Here is a 17,545-nt window from a genome sequence, read left to right as displayed (position 1 = left end):
TACGTTTAAATTACATTGTGTTTTAAATGAGCGAGATCATGACTGCGACAAAGTGAACTATCTAGCCGCCGCTGGGACAAATTAAATGACAACACTCGTATTGCCCTTTGAAGTGATAGAAAAGAAATGCTACTAATTTAATTTAATTTAAAACGCTATTTAGACATTATGTGCTCATAATGGTTTATTTAAACGTTTAACATAATTTATCACAACGGAATGTCAGGGACGAAGACATGACGTATTATGTCATGACGTCGAATAATGAACCGGTTCTCAGAAATGAACTGTTCCAAAGAACCGATTAGCAGATATCAGTCGGACTTCCTTCTCTTCACTATCTGAGATGATGAGAAGGATAGCTGATATATATAAAACAGATACCCCTTACAAATCAAATGCTTGGTTTGATAAAATATGCAATCGTAATAACATATTTATTAATAAATAAACACTCAATTGTTCCTGAGTTATATATTTGTGTAAAAACCTAAGTACTACATGAGCAGCGGAAGAACATGCGGAGATTGGCAAGGGTGGTGTGCGGTTTGCGCGGTAGGCGGGGCTTCCGCTGCTGCTGGTTGATTATGTGCGGCTGACGCTCGGAAATGACCCATGTGTCTGACCTGCACCAATACACGATCACCGGATCGGCTCGTCCAACTCCCGTAGTGCATTTCTTTCAGTCTTTATAGGTTATTCACGACATACCGGCGCGTGTCACCCGATCATGTCTAAAGACACGGAGGCCAACAGCGAGGAGATTATGGAGTCAAAGGTGCTCTGGTACCCGGACTCTAAACGAAACACACAGATGGACCGATTCCGGACTCTAGTGAACCGGGACTTCGGGTTGAATCTGGGTGAGTAGAGCCAGGCTGGGCTAGAATGAAGGCATGACTAGTATTTCAGCTAACAACACACCCCTATTCTACAGGAAAACAAAACATAGTACTATGGAGTTAATCTCATTAATAGCTCATCCTGGGATTGTCATGGTTTATATATCATGGCCACATTTATGCAAAAACAGGTAGTTTAACCATGCTTTCAGATGCATTTTTTGGCCCTCTAAATTTTCTCCAGGATCCATTTTGTGTGTTTAACTCTTTCAATTGCTTAACAAGGGATGTCTGGACACATATAACTGGTCTTTCATGCATGCCATACTGCTGTTGCGTCTCAATGCATTGAATGCAAAGACGTAAGAGTTGTAAAACCAGTATTTCAGATCAGACATGGAATAGCTCTATCTGGCTGTCACACTATGTTTTTATAGTATCATTATGTACATGCATCTCAGCACGTAGGACATCATTTTCACAAACTGCTTTAACATTTATTCTTTAAAACTAACTACTACTATATCTATTTGTATATTACTATTACTCATGTATATGTTTTTCATAAGGTACAGTTCATATTCAGATTGTCCTGACATACCTTATTTGCTACTATGGGATGGACATCTGTGGTTTAGATGGCAACAATACACTTCGATTAGTATGTATTTATATGCAAATGAAAAATCTTACTAGTAAGATTAAAAAATTTTCAGTAACAAATGTACCTCACTGATAAAGTAGGTGCCGTACTTGTGTCTATTCCACTGATACCAGTTATACTGGAATCGATAGTAGTAAATATTTTAAAAATGTAGGCTAATCATTTAAGAATTCACAATGACTAATCTAAATATTGCATGGACATGTCACTTTTAAAGACTGTAGAGGAAACATGCCCATGCGATATTCAGATTTCAATAGTTTTCAATAGTTAATTCTTAAATTATTATATATTGACCCCTGTTTTTTAATTATTTTTGACTATTCAGATAATACTTGAAAAAAATGGAATTGATAGTAGTAAAAAAAAAAAAAAATAGGGGACCAAATGTAATGATTTAGGAATTACCCATTAAAAAACCCTAATCTGCATATTGCAAGGACCAAGTCCTGATTTATATCATCGCTAAACTAAATTAAATAATGGCATGTATTATGTCTAATGGTCTCTTCAATAAATGTCTCTTTTATCTTGAAGCTAACTATAATGACCTGTATCAGTGGTCCGTGGACAGTTATCCGGAGTTCTGGGCGCAGGTTTGGACATTCTGTGGCATCGCCTGCTCAAAGATGTATGAGGAGGTTGGTTTATTTTGTCAACCTTTTGACCTTCTTTATATGTATACTGTATTAATCAACTTCAGATTTAAATATACAGGCATTTAAAAGTTTTTTTTTGTTTGTCATTTTTTGTTGTGTAATGAGTGTTATTTAGGATGACAAATATTGTGAACCTTTATTATCTTATTTATGTGGAGGTATACGTGCAATAAATGACATAGATGATGGACAAATTCATTAGTCACATATGAATCATATAGATTAATCCTGACTAGTAAGCATTTATGAATTTATTACCATTTAGTACTACTGTCTGAACTACTGCTGAGAATATTTAAAGCTCATACCATATCTCTGGCTAAGAAGGTGTGTTAGGGCTTTTCCGTCTAAGAGAGCTGTAATTTTACTTAAGGAGTGTCATAATAAAATAACACACACAGTCTATATAAGGCTTTCTATCTACAACCTTCTCAACCATTTTATTTTTACTGCAGGCTCTCTGTTGATTATTTGCTGACTCAAAGTTTGTTTTATTATTCGATTGTATGACAACATGGATTGGGGCAGTTTTGTGTAGTAAAAGGAATGGTTAATTAAAAAAATGATCCCATAATTTACTCGCCTTCAAGCCATCCTATGTGCATATGATTTTTTTTCTTTCAGCCGAACACAATCAGAGTTGTATTAAATAATATCCTGGGTCTTCCCAGCTTTGTAATGGCATTGAATAGTGCCAGAGTTTTTGAAGCTCCAAAAAGCGCATCCATCATAAAAGTAATCCATACGGCTCCAGTAGGTTAATAAATGCCTTCTGAAGGGAAGCAATGTGTTTTTGTAAGAAAAATATCCATGTTAAAACTTTATAAACTATAATCACTGGTTTACAGCAACGGCCGTATGTTGTATTATGAGTAAATTGTGAGCTCATTTTTGGGTGAACTATTCCTTTAAACTACCGTAACTAAATTTTTTACATTTTCTGAAATTGGGAAGGGTGTGTGCCTACATCACGATACTAGCCAAGATGTTGCAACAAGTTTGCTAAGGTACCGGTAGTTAACCTTTTGTCTTCTCTCAAACCAGTGTTAATAAAACCATTTTTTGTTAATTGAAATAAGGCTAAAATAAAATATAAATAAGTAAAAATAAAGCTGAATAGAAATATAAAAAACTAGTTAAAATGCCAAAAGCACGTAATAAAATTACTAAAACGAACTTTAAAATGAAAACTGATATTTCAAAATATTAAAGTGCCCCTATTATGCCATTTTTAAAGGTTTCTAATTTTGTTTTGGAGGTCTTGTACAACAGGTTTACATGCATCCAAGGTCAAAAACACTTCCATTCTCTCATAATATGCATTGCACATCACCTTATTTCTTAAAGAGTCTGAAAATAATTTGTTGAAGAATCAGTCTCTCTAAACCTCTTCTTTCTGAGTGCTACTCTGCTCTGATTGGTCAGAATGCCCAGGCTGTTATGATTGGTCTACCGCTTAGCTATGTCGTAAACCAAAAGCTTATTACCATATCTGAATTTCAGCTCCGGAGGCTTCCTCAGCACTTGACATGCAGTGATACGAACAGTGACAATGCTGTCGTTAGCGCAAGTCCTCTTCAAAAGATTTGCAGCGTCTTCTTCTCAACATGTTAGCAACACAAACCAAATTCTCAAATCCTCTATCAGGCCTCAGTTATAACTACAGTGTTTTAGGGCGGTTCAAAGTAGACCATAGACTGGCATTATGCAAATTTGTTACATAGGTACCGGTATGTTCAGGAAGTGAGGCTGGAATTGCTGATGACTCATTTTGACGGTTCAGAATCAATTCTTTCTGTTAGGAGACAATAACTTTATTTGTTGTGCACTTTAATCTTTAAAACTTTTCAGACATTTTACTTTCACAAACAGCTATAATACACACTGTGTGAAAGGTAGTATTTGAAAAAGCATAATAGGGGGAACTTTAATAATAAAAATATAAAAATATTACTGTCTCAAAATGACGAATAGTTGCTTGCAAGAAGAAAAATGTGCTGTATTAAACAGGATGACGTGTGACTGCTCACTCTCTGTTTCAGGTGGTTGATGTTTCTAAAAGGATATCAGATGCACCTGAGTGGTTTAAAGGCAGCAGACTGAATTATGCAGAGAACCTTCTCAAACACAAAGACCAGGACAAAGTGGCTCTCTACGCTGCAAGTATGAAAACGTACTCGGTTACTAACGTAACCTCGGTTCTCTCTAGGAGAGGGAACGAGTACTGCGTCGAAGAACGCTACGGGAAAGATATTTCTTTGTCGAGATTGAAGCCTAAAATTAATCCTTAATTTTGTAATAATGTAAAACGCTTTTCTGAAGCATACAACCTAGGCGGAGCAATACAGCTCACCCATTGGCTGCTCTGCCAGAAAAGCACAGCCTATGCGAGGCCAGGACGCTGACCAATGAGGGCGCTCCGCGCCCTTCTGCGTCACCTCCCGCCCAAACAGGCGTGGCCTAGGCCTATAAATACGAGCATAGCTGTCTAACACGCCGATTTTCGTCAATGAAGCGACGCAGCGTGGACACGCACGGCATGAGACGCAGTACTCGTTCCCTCTCCTAGAGAGAACCGAGGTTACGTTAGTAACCGAGTACGTTCTCTTACGTAGAGTTCTCTCGTACTGCGTCGAAGAACGCTACGGGAACCCCATGTAAAACGCCGTGCGTGCTCTTGGACCGACACAGACACCTAAGGGCGCGCGCGCCCTGGTATACAAGTGCCTACCCCAAGAAGTATAGGGAGAGCGGCTAAAATAGCATCATCCCTTATAGTAGTGCCTCTTAAGGCATAATAGCATATATATGTAAATATAGATATATATGAGGGGTAATAGCATGCTCATGGGACACATTGTCAGTGAGTGATGCTTAAACATTGAAGTGACCTGGGCCGCAGCGCGGGGCAGGAACACTTATACATATTAGACATTGAAGTGACCTGGGCCGCAGCGCGGGGCAGGAGCACTTGTACATATTACCATTGAAGTGACCTGGGCCGCAGTGCGGGGCAGGAACACTTGTACATAGTCTTCTAGACCGAGAGCAGTTTAGCCTGCAACGCAGGAACCTCTAGGTTATAGAACCTAATAAATGTAGACGGGGAGGCCCAGCCTGCCGCCATACAGATATCATGTAACGAGATTCCGCTATACCAAGCCCATGAAGAGGCCATGCCTCTCGTGGAATGTGCTCTGATGCCCAAAGGGCATTCCAAGCCTCTAGATGCGTAGGCTAGCGCAATGGCGTCCACTACCCATCGAGACAGACTCTGTTTCGTTGCGGCTCGTCCCTTGGAGCGCCCGCTGAACGAAACGAAGAGCTGCTCCGTCTGTCGAAAAACAGCGGAGCGGGACACGTAAGCTCTTAATGCCCTGACCGGGCAAAGGGAGCTATTTCCGTCCTCTGAGGCCGGCAGGGCCGACAGGGAGATGACCTGAGCCCTGAACGGTGTGTTGAGGGACTTAGGCACGTACCCATGCTTCGGTTTCAATACGACTATAGAGTCGTTTGGCCCGAACTCCATACAAGAAGCTCTCCATGAGAGCGCTTGCAAGTCTCCCACACGCTTCACTGAAGCGAGAGCCAAAAGAAACACGGTCTTGAGAGACAGGTGTTTCATGTCAACTGAGTGAATAGGCTCGAAAGGGGCCCCTTTCATAGCGTTCAACACTGTAGAAAGGTCCCAAACGGGGACTGAAGGAGGCCTTGGAGGGTTTAACCTCCTGGCGCCTCTCAGGAAGCGGACCACCAGGTCGTTCCTGCCCAGTGAACGGCCAAGCGTTGGATTAACGAACGCTGATATGGCAGCCACATAGACTTTGAGCGTGGATGGGGTTCTTCCCTTATCCAATAGCTCTTGCAAGAAGGAGAGAATCTCCGGTTCTCCACACTGAAGTGGTGACAGACCTTGATCTGAACACCATCCAGAGAACACCAACCATTTGGAAGCGTAGAGCCGTCTAGTAGACGGAGCCCTAGCTTGTTCGATCGTGTCTAACACTCCTCTTGGGAGGTTAGCGGGTACCCGTTTATGGCCCATACGTGTAGGGACCAAAGCTCGGGGTGAGGATGCAGAATCGAGCCCTTGGCCTGTGAGAGGAGGTCTCTCCTCACTGGAATCGGCCACGGGGCAGTACTTTTCAGTCGCATCAAAGCTGGGAACCAGGTCTGATTCGTCCAGAATGGAGCAACTAGCAGTACTGAGCATCCGCTCTCCTTGATACGCTCCAGCACTTGAGGCAGGAGTGAGACAGGAGGAAGAGCATAGAGCGGGCGGCGGGGCCAGACTCTGGCCAGCGCGTTCGCGCTCTTCGAAAAGAATTCTGGGCAATGAGCGTTTTCCTGGTTTGCAAACAGGTCTATTTCCGCTCTGCCGAACGTTTTCCACAGCAGACGCACTGTCTGTGTGTGTAGGGACCACTCTCCCGTGGGAACGTTGTTCCGTGAGAGTCTGTCCGGGCCTACGTTCAAGTGGCCTGGCACGTGCATTGCTCTTAACGAGCGCAGGTTGTGCTGGGCCCACACCAGTATGCGTTCCGCTAACCTGAATAGGTTCCGGGATCTCACGCCACCCTGGCGGTTTATGTAGGCTACTACCGACATGTTGTCCGAGCGGACCAGGACGTGGTGTCCTTTTATCCGGGGACAGAAGCGCCTCAGCGCAAAGTCCACTGCCATCATTTCCAGGCAGTTTATGTGCGGTAGTTCGGCTCGCTCTGACCACTGGCCAAAGAGCTGACTGCCGACGAGCAGTGCTCCCCAGCCTGAGGTGGACGCGTCCGTGGACACCACCTTCAGGCTCGAGGAAGTCCCCAGGCTTACACCTGACCGGTACCAGTCTGACGCTCTCCATGGTGTCAGGGCTGAAATGCATTCCTGAGTGACCTTGAGGCGATAGCGACCGTGTAACCATGCTCGGCGCGGTACGCGCGCTCTCAACCAGAACTGTAGTGGGCGCATGCGCAGCAGGCCCAACTGCAGCACTGTCGAGGCTGAGGCCATGAGGCCCAGCATTTTCTGAAATCTCCTGAGTGGCACTATGTGGCCGCTGAGGAAGGATTTCGCCATTTGCAGGGTATTTCGCCTGCGCTGTGATGACAGCTGTGCTGTCATAGACAGTGAGTTCAGATCCAGTCCTAAAAAGGAGATCCTTTGACTGGGAAACAGTGAACTTTTCTCCCAATTGACTCTCAGACCTAAGCACTCGAGGTGATCGAGTATTAGTGTCTTGTGGTGAGCGAGTTCTGACGGCGATTGAGCCAGAATTAGCCAATCGTCCAAATAGTTCAGAATTCGAACGCCCCGGAGTCTCAGGGGTGCCAGCGCCGCGTCCATGCACACTGTAAATGTACGAGGTGCTAGGGATAGGCCGAATGGCAGGACTGTGTACTGATATGCCCGGCCCTCGAAGGCGAATCTCAAAAATCGCCTGTGACGTGACGCAATTTGTATGTGAAAATACGCGTCTTTCAGATCTATTGCCATAAACCAGTCTCCTCGGCGAATTTGCGCGAGGATACTTCTGGTCGTGAGCATTCTGAACTTCCGCTTTGTTAGCGTTTTGTTCAGACGCCTTAGATCTAAAATGGGTCTGAGACCCCCGTCTTTCTTCGGTACCAGGAAATATCTGCTGTACAGACCCCCTTCGCTCTGAGCTTGAGATAAAGGCTCTATGGCCCCTTTGCTCAATAGCTTCGCTATTTCGGCTCGAAGTAGATGTGCTACTTCTGTTTTTACCGTGGTTTCGACTTTTCCCGTGAAACGGGGAGGGCGTCGATGAAACTGTAGCGAATAGCCTCTTTTTATAGTCTCTAGCACCCATTCTGAGACCCCGGGAAGTCCTTCCCATGCATCTGCACGTGTGACTAGGGGTTGAATGTAATCTGGGCCCTGGTCGCGAAATGGCGGCGACACGAGAGCAACCGTGTGCTGTAACATGGACGCCGTGGCGTGTGAGGCGGGGGGGCATGTTTAACACAGTATGCATCCCGCGCGCGCTCGGCTCTCTGTGTCGAGAGAGAGCGCGCGGGACGAGTCCCGTAGGGCTCGTTATGCTTGTGAATAAACGTGGACGCTTGGTGGCGGGCACATTTATAACACCGGGGACACTGTGTTTGTGTACTGACTGACCGTTCGTTAGTTTCGTTTATACAGAAACCGCGGAACGTGCAGTGTGTAGTGGTTGTGGGCACTTGGCAGTGGACACGCTTACTACATGTAAAGCACAATCGATCTGAGTCGATTTTAAGTGTGCAAACCCTGTGTTGAACGGGGCTGCCCGTAGGGCTCGTATATTTGTGAATAAATGTGGGCGCGTGGTAGCGGGCACATTTATAACACCGGGAATACTGTGTTTGTGAACTGACTGATCGTCCGTTGGTTTCGTTTTTACAGAAAAACCGCGGAACGTGCAGTGTGTAGTGGTTGTGGGCACTGGACAGTGGGCACGCTCACTACATGTAAAGTACAAACGACCTGAGTCGTTTTTATGTGTGCAGACCCTGTGTTGTACGGGGCTGTGCTTGCACGGGTTGAAAAACCGGGCTCTGGTCGCGAAATGGCGGCGACACGAGAGCAGTCGTGTGCTGTAACATGGCGTGATGCGGGGGCGCGCTTATAGAGCGGGCAGCCCGCGCGCGCGCTCCGCTCTCTCAGCTGAGAGAGAGAGAGAGAGAGAGCACGCGGTGCGCTCCGTAGAAACCATGTTGACATGTAGCTTGTAGTGATTGTGGGCACTTGAAAGCGGGCACGCTCACTACATATAGTGCACAATGTATTGTGTGGGGCTGTGCTTGTGTGTATGAATGGGCACTGGGTCGTGGGCATTGCAGTTACACACATTACATCATCGGCTGTGGCCGGGACACCGTGTAGCACAGAGAGTACTGTCTATCAGAACCGACTGACCGTGCATTCGTTTCGTTTTTACAGAAACCACGGGACATGCAGTGTGTAGTGATTGTGGGCACTGAAAAGCGGGCACGTTCACTAACTTACATGAATTGCACAACCGACACGAGTCGATTTTATGTGTGCAAGCCCTGTATTGTGCAGGGCTGTGCTTGTGTGTATGAATGGGCACTGAGTCGTGGGCATTACGGATACACACATTACACCATCGGCCGTGGCCGGGACACCAGAAAATACATTTTCAGATTTACCTGGGGCGTCGTGAAAACGGCGTTTGTGTGCAGGCAAACGAGCATTGATGCTGATTTGGTGACTGCAAAATACACTGGCACGGTCGCGTATGTTGGGACTGTGCGAGCGAGACATTTTAGTGAAATCCGGCCGCGGCGGGATTTTAACACTGTAGCTTCCCTCGAAGCAGAAGTGCGCATCCTGGCTAAAGACGGGGCTTTCCGGGACTCCGCGCTTTCTTCGTGAATTCAGGAAGAAAAGGGCGCGGGTCGTGAGGACGGTAACGTACGTTCCTCTGCAGAAAAACAGCCATCCAGCCGGTAAGCGCATCGATGCTGGTCTTTCTCCGTCGACGCTCATGAGCGGCGGGGGAGGGGAGATCCTCGGAGCTCGCCCATCCGAAGCGGGAGAGAAAAGCAGTCGTCCTCCACAGACGCGGCTTCACCTTCCTCGTTCATGACGGACGCGGCGGCACACAGCGGCCCTTGTCCGTCGATCATAGAGTCCAGCGAAGCGGGCGGAGAAGCTGGCGGCAGCAGCGGCGAGCACCTCGTGGTGAAGGGAGGTTCCGGGCTCTGCTAAGCACGGCGCTTTCACGGCGCGGCACTACAGCAGGCGGAAAAGATGCAGCTTCAGTAAATGAACGTCAGGCGAGTCCGCAGAGTCACCGTAGGCATCAAATTACAGCGATGGCAGCCGCCATCGACGAGAGCTGAAGCTGCGTGATACTCACAGGCAGGAAACACAGCACGTGGTCCCTGTCGCTGAGCGGGGCTCTACACGAGCCACAGGAGGTGCGAGGCATCTTGAAAAAGACGCTCGGCTCTTTTAGTGGTGGAAAAACTGTGTGTCGCGACGGCGAACACACACACAAAACACACACACATAATGTAAAGGATATTCCACGCCGGAGAAGCGCAGCAGGGAACGGCGGCTGAAGGCGGCGAAGACCAGCGGCTTCAGGTAAGAGGCGCGTCCTGCTGAGGTGCTTGTTCCAAACGGCTGTGGCGGCTCGAATCCAATCCAGCGATGCGTGCAGCTTCGTTGAATTTTAGAAAATCGGCGTGTTAGACAGCTATGCTCGTATTTATAGGCCTAGGCCACGCCTGTTTGGGCGGGAGGTGACGCAGAAGGGCGCGGAGCGCCCTCATTGGTCAGCGTCCTGGCCTCGCATAGGCTGTGCTTTTCTGGCAGAGCAGCCAATGGGTGAGCTGTATTGCTCCGCCTAGGTTGTATGCTTCAGAAAAGCGTTTTACATTATTACAAAATTAAGGATTAATTTTAGGCTTCAATCTCGACAAAGAAATATCTTTCCCGTAGCGTTCTTCGACGCAGTACGAGAGAACTCTACGTAAGAGAACTAATTTCTAAAACAATTTACATGAATTACATAATCAGCATTCTGTGGCCAAACTGTTTTTTTTTTTAACAAACTGTATAATTGACTATGTCCCTGGTAAGCGCACTTTCTGCACTTTGCAAGTTTCATGTCTCCCGTATAACACTTGTCGCATCTCAAATGAATATTTAATATCCAGTTATAAACTGAAACTACTGGTCAATGTTCAAAAGTTTGAGTTAGTAATATTTTTTTAATGAATGCTTTCCCCCCCAGCAAGGATACAGTAAAACATAAGTGACAGTAAAGACATTTATAATGTAATATTTCTATCAGGGTCCTTAATGAGTCTTAAAAAGTCTTTTCAGGTTTTTAGTGATCAAATGCCATAAAAAGTCTTAAATAATTAACTTGGTATAAGAAGTCTTAATTCAAGAGGTCTTACATTTTGGGGAAGGAAAAATAGGAATCGCAATATGTCTGTGATTAATAATGTGATTTATTAAACTTCAAATGGCAATGATTTCTTTAAATAAATGTGAGCACTGCACGTTTCAAAGTAAGTACATGATGCTTTTGTGCATTCTTCAGGCTCATGGTTTCAGAGCAGTTCACAATCAATGAATACTGCTGATTTATGCCAAGCGAATGGTGATTGCTAATGATGTACTGTTAATAAACTATGAGTTTGTTGTTTATATCACCTGCAAACTCGCCACTTTTTGAAAAATTTACCATTCTAAATATAATCACAACTGCTTTGTGGTTGCCAGAGTAATGGTTATATTTCTGCTGTTTCATAAGTGCCAGCTACTGTCAGAGAGTGAATTGTAATAATTAAAAATTCACTCATCCCTTTTCTTAAAAAGGTTTCTCATTTTATACAACTTTTTGTTTTTGTCAAAACCGGTTTTGGAACTGTAAATTTGTTCTTAGGTCTTAAAAAAATCCTTAAATTTGATTTTTAAAACCCTGCAAGATACCCTGTTCTATTTTAAATAAATGCTGTTCTTTTGAACTTTCTTTTCATCAAAGGATCCTAAAAAAACAATATGTATAAAATATTCAAAATAATAATAATTAAGCAGCCTAACTTTTTTCAACATTGATGATAATAATAAGAATTGTTACTTGAGCACCAAATCAGCATATTAGAATGATTTCTGAAGGATCATGTGACACTAAAGACCGGAGTAATGATGCTGAAAATTCAGCTTTGCATTACATGAATAAATTGCGTTTTAAATGTATTAAAATAGAAAACCGTTATTTTAAGTTGTTTTAATATTTCACAATATTACTCTATTTTTACTGTATTTTGATCAAATAAATGCAGCCATTGCTGAGCAATGAAGAAAAAAAAAAGTTGAAATCCTGCCAACCCCAGCGCTTTTGAACAGTAGTGTGGTGTACTGTAATGCTGAGCTGGTGACTATTGCAAAATACACCTTTTTGGGTTGATCCCGATCCTTCTGTTTTGGTTTGTTTTGTGATAATAAACTGTACACTGTCCCTTAGTTGGTGAATACAGTGAGGAAAATCTGAAGCTTCATTATGCTGAGGGTTTTCTAGAGTAACTGAATATAGGTCTATCTATACTATTTATGTACTTTCAATAAAAATTTCAGTTCTGCATTATTTGCAGCTGTGAACCTTATATTGAGTAGTTTCATTGAATGACTTGGACACCTGGACATCACCACTGAAGTCATAATGACATAATGAGGTTCAGTAGACCTGAATGCGGTGGCAGTAATTCAGGTGATATAAAAACTGATGACCGTGACTCACTCCACGCTCTCAAACTGCACCCTCAAGCAATACTATTTATCTAAGACCTACAACAACTTGTGACATTGACCGTAAACCCTGGTTGACAATGCAGCTTTTTTTTGTTAAACAGTTCATTACACATTTTATTAGCTACATCTCCATGACCAGATGCCACACAAATATCTCCTGATTCAAAACACGACTCTGTATCTCTGCTGATCTCCTTGATCCATTGTCCATTTGACCTTATACACAAATGGGTGCTTTAAAATAGCCACAGCACTGTGTGCATGTTTGTTTTTGTGTGCGTTTTATCTTTATTGATAGAATCTGTCATTGCAGACCTCTGGCTAATGTAACACTAAATGAATTATGCCGTCTGTAATTTGATTTGTGGTTTTAGTGTCCATGTAGGGGCGCGGGGCGGGCTGCGCATAGTTGTGCCTTTATATTGTGATTGATGTCCTGATGCGGTCCAGGGTTGAGCGGATGTAATTACCGAAGTGGCATCTATCAGAAGTGTACCTGCGTCATTGGTTTGTCTTTGGGATCATTTATCTGAAAGGATTCTGATTAAATGTAACCCTTTGGCTCCGTCCAAAATCGCCTACTCTTTTAAGTAGGTACTTATTTTGAATAAGTAATAACTTCATGACCGCAAAAAAAGTATGTTATATGTAGTATGAATGAAATTTGGACAAACTACATTTGCCATGTTCTCATTATCTTGTGGCTGCATGGGATAGTAAAGTGTCCATCGTATGCACACTGCAGAAGTAGTCAGTCATCCAGGTACTTTTTGCCTACTATTTTATGAGTACTGTAAATTCGAACATACTTCTCTTGTCAGATAATGTTTTTCGCCTACTGTATAGTAAAGTATACAATTTTGGATCCAGCCATTATTTCAATTGATTTACTGATTACACACAGTAATGGAAAAAATTACCAGAGTTGACTGCGATATATCAGTTGCACCACAGGCACAGATGGCAAAGAATTCTTTTATTGCTCATTAAAGTTTGTGTGTTGATATTTACTGATAATGTAAGCCTAAGGTTGATTTTATTAATGATAATAATAAACAACAATAATTTTACATACAGTACCGGTCAAGGTTTGAGGTGTCAGTAAGATATTTGTTGTTGTTGTTGAAAGAAAATAGTACTTTTATTCATCAACATTCATTCAATTGATCAACAGTGTCAGTAACACTTAAAATGGTATAAAATATTTATAATTCAAATAAAAACTGTTCTTTTGACCTTTATATTCATCATAGAATCCAGAAAAATATGTATCATGTTTTTTTAACAAACATATTAAGCAACACAATGGTTTGCAACATTGATAATAATAATAAAGCACCAAATCAGCTTATTAGATTTCTGAAGGATCATGTGACACTGAAAGGTAATGGTTGTAAATTCAGCTTTGTCATCACAAGAATAAATTAAAGTTTAAAATGTATTAAAATAGAAAACATTTATTTTAAATTGTTCACAATATTACTGTATTTTTTATCAATAAATGCAGCCTTTGTGAGCAAAGTAGACATTTTTAAAAAATCGTACTGACCCTAAAATTTTAAATGATTGCGTTTATTATTATTAACACTTTTTTTGCTATCATGTCTTTTTGGCATGATTGAGATGTGTTTCTGAAAATGATTTCTGTGTGTATGTAGCTGAGGCGAATGAGGAGATCGTCAAGGTGACTTTCGGGGAGCTGAGGCGTGATGTCGCTCTCTTCGCTGCCGCCATGAGGAAGATGGGCATCAAGACTGGAGACAGGGTCGTAGGTGAGTGCTTTCTTAGTCACCCATTTGATACATACTTGGTCAAATACAAGAAAATCTAACTCACTGTTTTATATTGCATCAGGCTTGGGCGCTCTAACCTGTTTTTCCTGCCCTCTTTCTTTGCTTATTCTTTCTGTCCTCGTTTGTCTTTATAAGCGTTCCAACTTTGGGAGCCAGACAGTCGCTCCTAAAATCACAAACTCCCCTTTTTTGTCTCCGATTTGGGGTTCAGCCAGGGCCATTCATGGCTATTGATTGGAGAATAAGTGTAGTGCAGTTATACCATGGCGGGGGTAATTAGTCTTTTCAGATTTAAAACTTAAGTGCATTCAGACATTTCCAAGCTGAAGCTGGAGGTTGGTTAGAATCTCAGATGCCCGATTCGTGTCCGCCCTCTGCTGTGACCGCGTGTGTGAGTAATGGTGTCTTTATGTGGGTGATGTGAGAGGAGAAAAAAGAGACTCTGTAATCTCTGATGTCATTCTGGGTTCATTATCTGCAGTGCTGATCATCTCTGACTTGTATTGGCTGTAAATGGGAGGAGGCCATTTCAGTGATATACACGCATAGATTTATTCATACAAGTCCCTATAGAGTAATAGAGGGGAATGAGCAAGATGGTACAGCATTTTTTACAGTTGTACTCCAAAGAGACATTTAAGGTTGTTTTATGAATGGGTCACATGACTGCATGACATACAGATACAGTATGCTGTTCTTTGGAGATGATTTGTCCACAGAAGGCTAAATCTGATCAAATAATCTATTGAGGACATTCTGAAGAGTAAAAGTATCATAAACTATAAACTAGATTTTAACTACACATTAAAAAGTGTATAAATTACTTGTTTTTCTGAAGTAACTGTCCAACAGCGACACCCTCAGGTAAAGTTGCAGTGGGACGCCGCATCTCTCTCGCCTCCCCTGAGCCCATTGACTTTTAACAGACCCCCTAAAGCGTGTGCTGGGTTTGATGATTGGTTTGTTCAATAAATCCCACCTTTTGTTTTCGTGTGCGTGCACAAATCGGTATGAATGAATAACATTATGACGTTAATGGGAAGACTTATTAAAAGGTAAACAAAAGATGTAGACACTTGGATATCACCGTTTTGTCACGTAAAAAATCTAACTTGAAATGGCCTGAAAACATGACTGTGGGGGTTTTCAGTGAGCAATCAGCGTGGTGAAATTAAAAGTATATCTTTGTGCCTGTGGCCAGTGTTTACCACGGTTGATGACTGATGATCCAAAAATCAACAACTTTTTGATATATATATTTATAAAACGGTTTGTTCCAATCCTTGATTCTGATTGGTCAATAGCTGTGTTTTATTCACGATAAAACATGGCTATGACCGCTTCACCCAACGGTTCAATGTATCACTACACAACACCCCTAGCAACCACTCCTAGCAACTTAAACGCATGTTTGATCTCATCGATATTGTTCATTGAAGCTATAGTAGAGTATTGTGAGAGATCGAGTAAGCGAGTGTACCTGCATTTACAGTAGATATAGCATTTTCCTTCAGGTCAGTCCTATATATTCATAATAATAAAAAATCCGTTTTGAATGTCCGGTGCAATATCTTGTCCTTTTAACAGTTAAGGGGTTTTCCCCAGCCCATAGTCATCTGTCAGTTGCTCTTCCTTCTCCGTGATCACAAGTTTGAGTCCTTTCAATGTAAAAGTCTTCTCTACTGATTGACTCACTCATAAAGACAGTCTTTGCCGTCATCTATTGGCGAAGTAATGTATGTAACTTCTGTTGCTGTTTACGGTAAGGGACTATTTGTTCCTGCGGAAGGAAGGCTTTTAGTGATTTTACTTCATGAAAGTTGCATAGATTCATATTTTTCGGCCTTAATAGTTGTATTGTGTGGTAACCGTTTTATAAAAGCAACTAGGTACTCGAGGAAAGTGCTGTATCGTGAATAAGTCACGGCTGAAGGGGTAACAACGTCCTTCAGCCGCGACTTATTCACGATACAGCACAGCCTCTCGTACCTTATTGCTTACATATATAAGCTATACACGTACATGGGTTGGACAGTGAAATTGAAACACTGTGGCCAATATAGTGTTAGAGGTTTCATACCTATTATGTTTTGGCCTGGTGGCCAATCTTCACTGAATCTTCATTTCAATCAGTAAGAGTAGAGTGTGAAGGTTGAATTAGCAGAGCAATAGCACTGCTGTACATAAAGCTTTAGCACGTCTCGCTGGCTCATCTGTGACCAGGACAGCAAGTCTTTGTGGTGTATCGAGAGTTATGGTATCCAGGGTAATGTCGGCATACCACCACGTAGGACAAACCACATTAAGCAGGAGTAACTGTCGAATCAAGAGGAAGCTGTCTGAGAGGGATGTCCAGGTACTAATTCTGATTGTATCCAAAAATCATAAAACCACAGCTGCCAGTGCCCAACTCCCTGCAGAGTTAAATGTGCACCTCCCTCCTGTTTCCATCAAAACTGTTTGTCGGGAGCTTCACAGAGTCAATATTCATGATCTGGCTGCTATAACCGAAACTTTGGTCACTCGTGCCAATGCCAAATGTCGGTTTCAATGGTGCCAACAGTGCAAATCTTGGGCTGTGAACAATGCGAAAAATATAATATTCTCTGATGAGTCCTCCTTCACTCTTTCCCACATCACATCAACATCAGTGATGTTTGCGCTGCAATATCATGCCATTCCCTACTGTGCTTGATGGGCGCAATTTCACTGCCAAGGACTACCGAACCATTCTGGGGGACCATGTGCACCCACTGGACCATGGTTCAAACATTGTACCCTGAAGTTTATGCCGCGTATCAGCATGATAATGCACCAATACACACAGCAAGACTTCTGGCAGAATGGTTTGATGTCAGGAAAGTAAGTTGAACATCTCCCATGGCCTGCACAGTCACCAGATCTAAATATTTATTACACAGACTTCTCTTAGGAGGACAATAAAGTACATTCAATTCAATACAGTTTGTCTATAATAAAGATGATGATGATTATTATTAGCTATATTTAAAAACAGAAGTGGTAATGACAGTTTAGGAAAGGGTATGTGTGCGTGTTTACTTAAGTACGTCTACGTGGATGCAAACATTACTGTGTGTGTTCATAGAGGTGTGTCTTTTCTGAGCAAGTGTGTGTTGTATTAAGTAAAAGCGTAGAAGTTTACAAAAGGCTGAGTATATTGATCCTATTAGGGTGTGCGGTTCTGTGTGCTCATGTGTAAAGTGTGGTTCTCTCAACTAAAATGTCCTTGTCTTTTCCTTGATTTACAGTGTGTGTGTGTGTGCGCGCGCGCGCGCGTGT

The 17,545-nt window shown here is 42.8% G+C and overlaps 1 protein-coding gene across 1 annotated transcript in view; it reads left to right on the top strand.

Annotated features, from left to right (window-relative positions):
* Nucleotides 1-525: 525 nt before the first annotated feature.
* aacs (acetoacetyl-CoA synthetase) overlaps nt 526-17,545 on the top strand; it is a 42,728-nt gene continuing 25,708 nt past the window's right edge. The window contains exons 1-4 of the mRNA XM_079607074.1: nt 526-863; nt 2,044-2,147; nt 4,208-4,328; nt 14,111-14,224. Of these exons, the coding sequence (XP_079463200.1) occupies nt 731-863; nt 2,044-2,147; nt 4,208-4,328; nt 14,111-14,224 (472 nt within the window). The 5' untranslated portion in view covers nt 526-730. The remainder of the gene's footprint in view (nt 864-2,043; nt 2,148-4,207; nt 4,329-14,110; nt 14,225-17,545) is intronic.

This window comes from Phoxinus phoxinus (assembly GCF_949152265.1).
Source record: "Phoxinus phoxinus genome assembly, chromosome: 3".
Taxonomy (NCBI): domain Eukaryota; kingdom Metazoa; phylum Chordata; class Actinopteri; order Cypriniformes; family Leuciscidae; genus Phoxinus; species Phoxinus phoxinus.
Note: the sequence above shows the minus strand (reverse complement) of the source record. Positions and strands in the feature narration are given on the sequence as shown.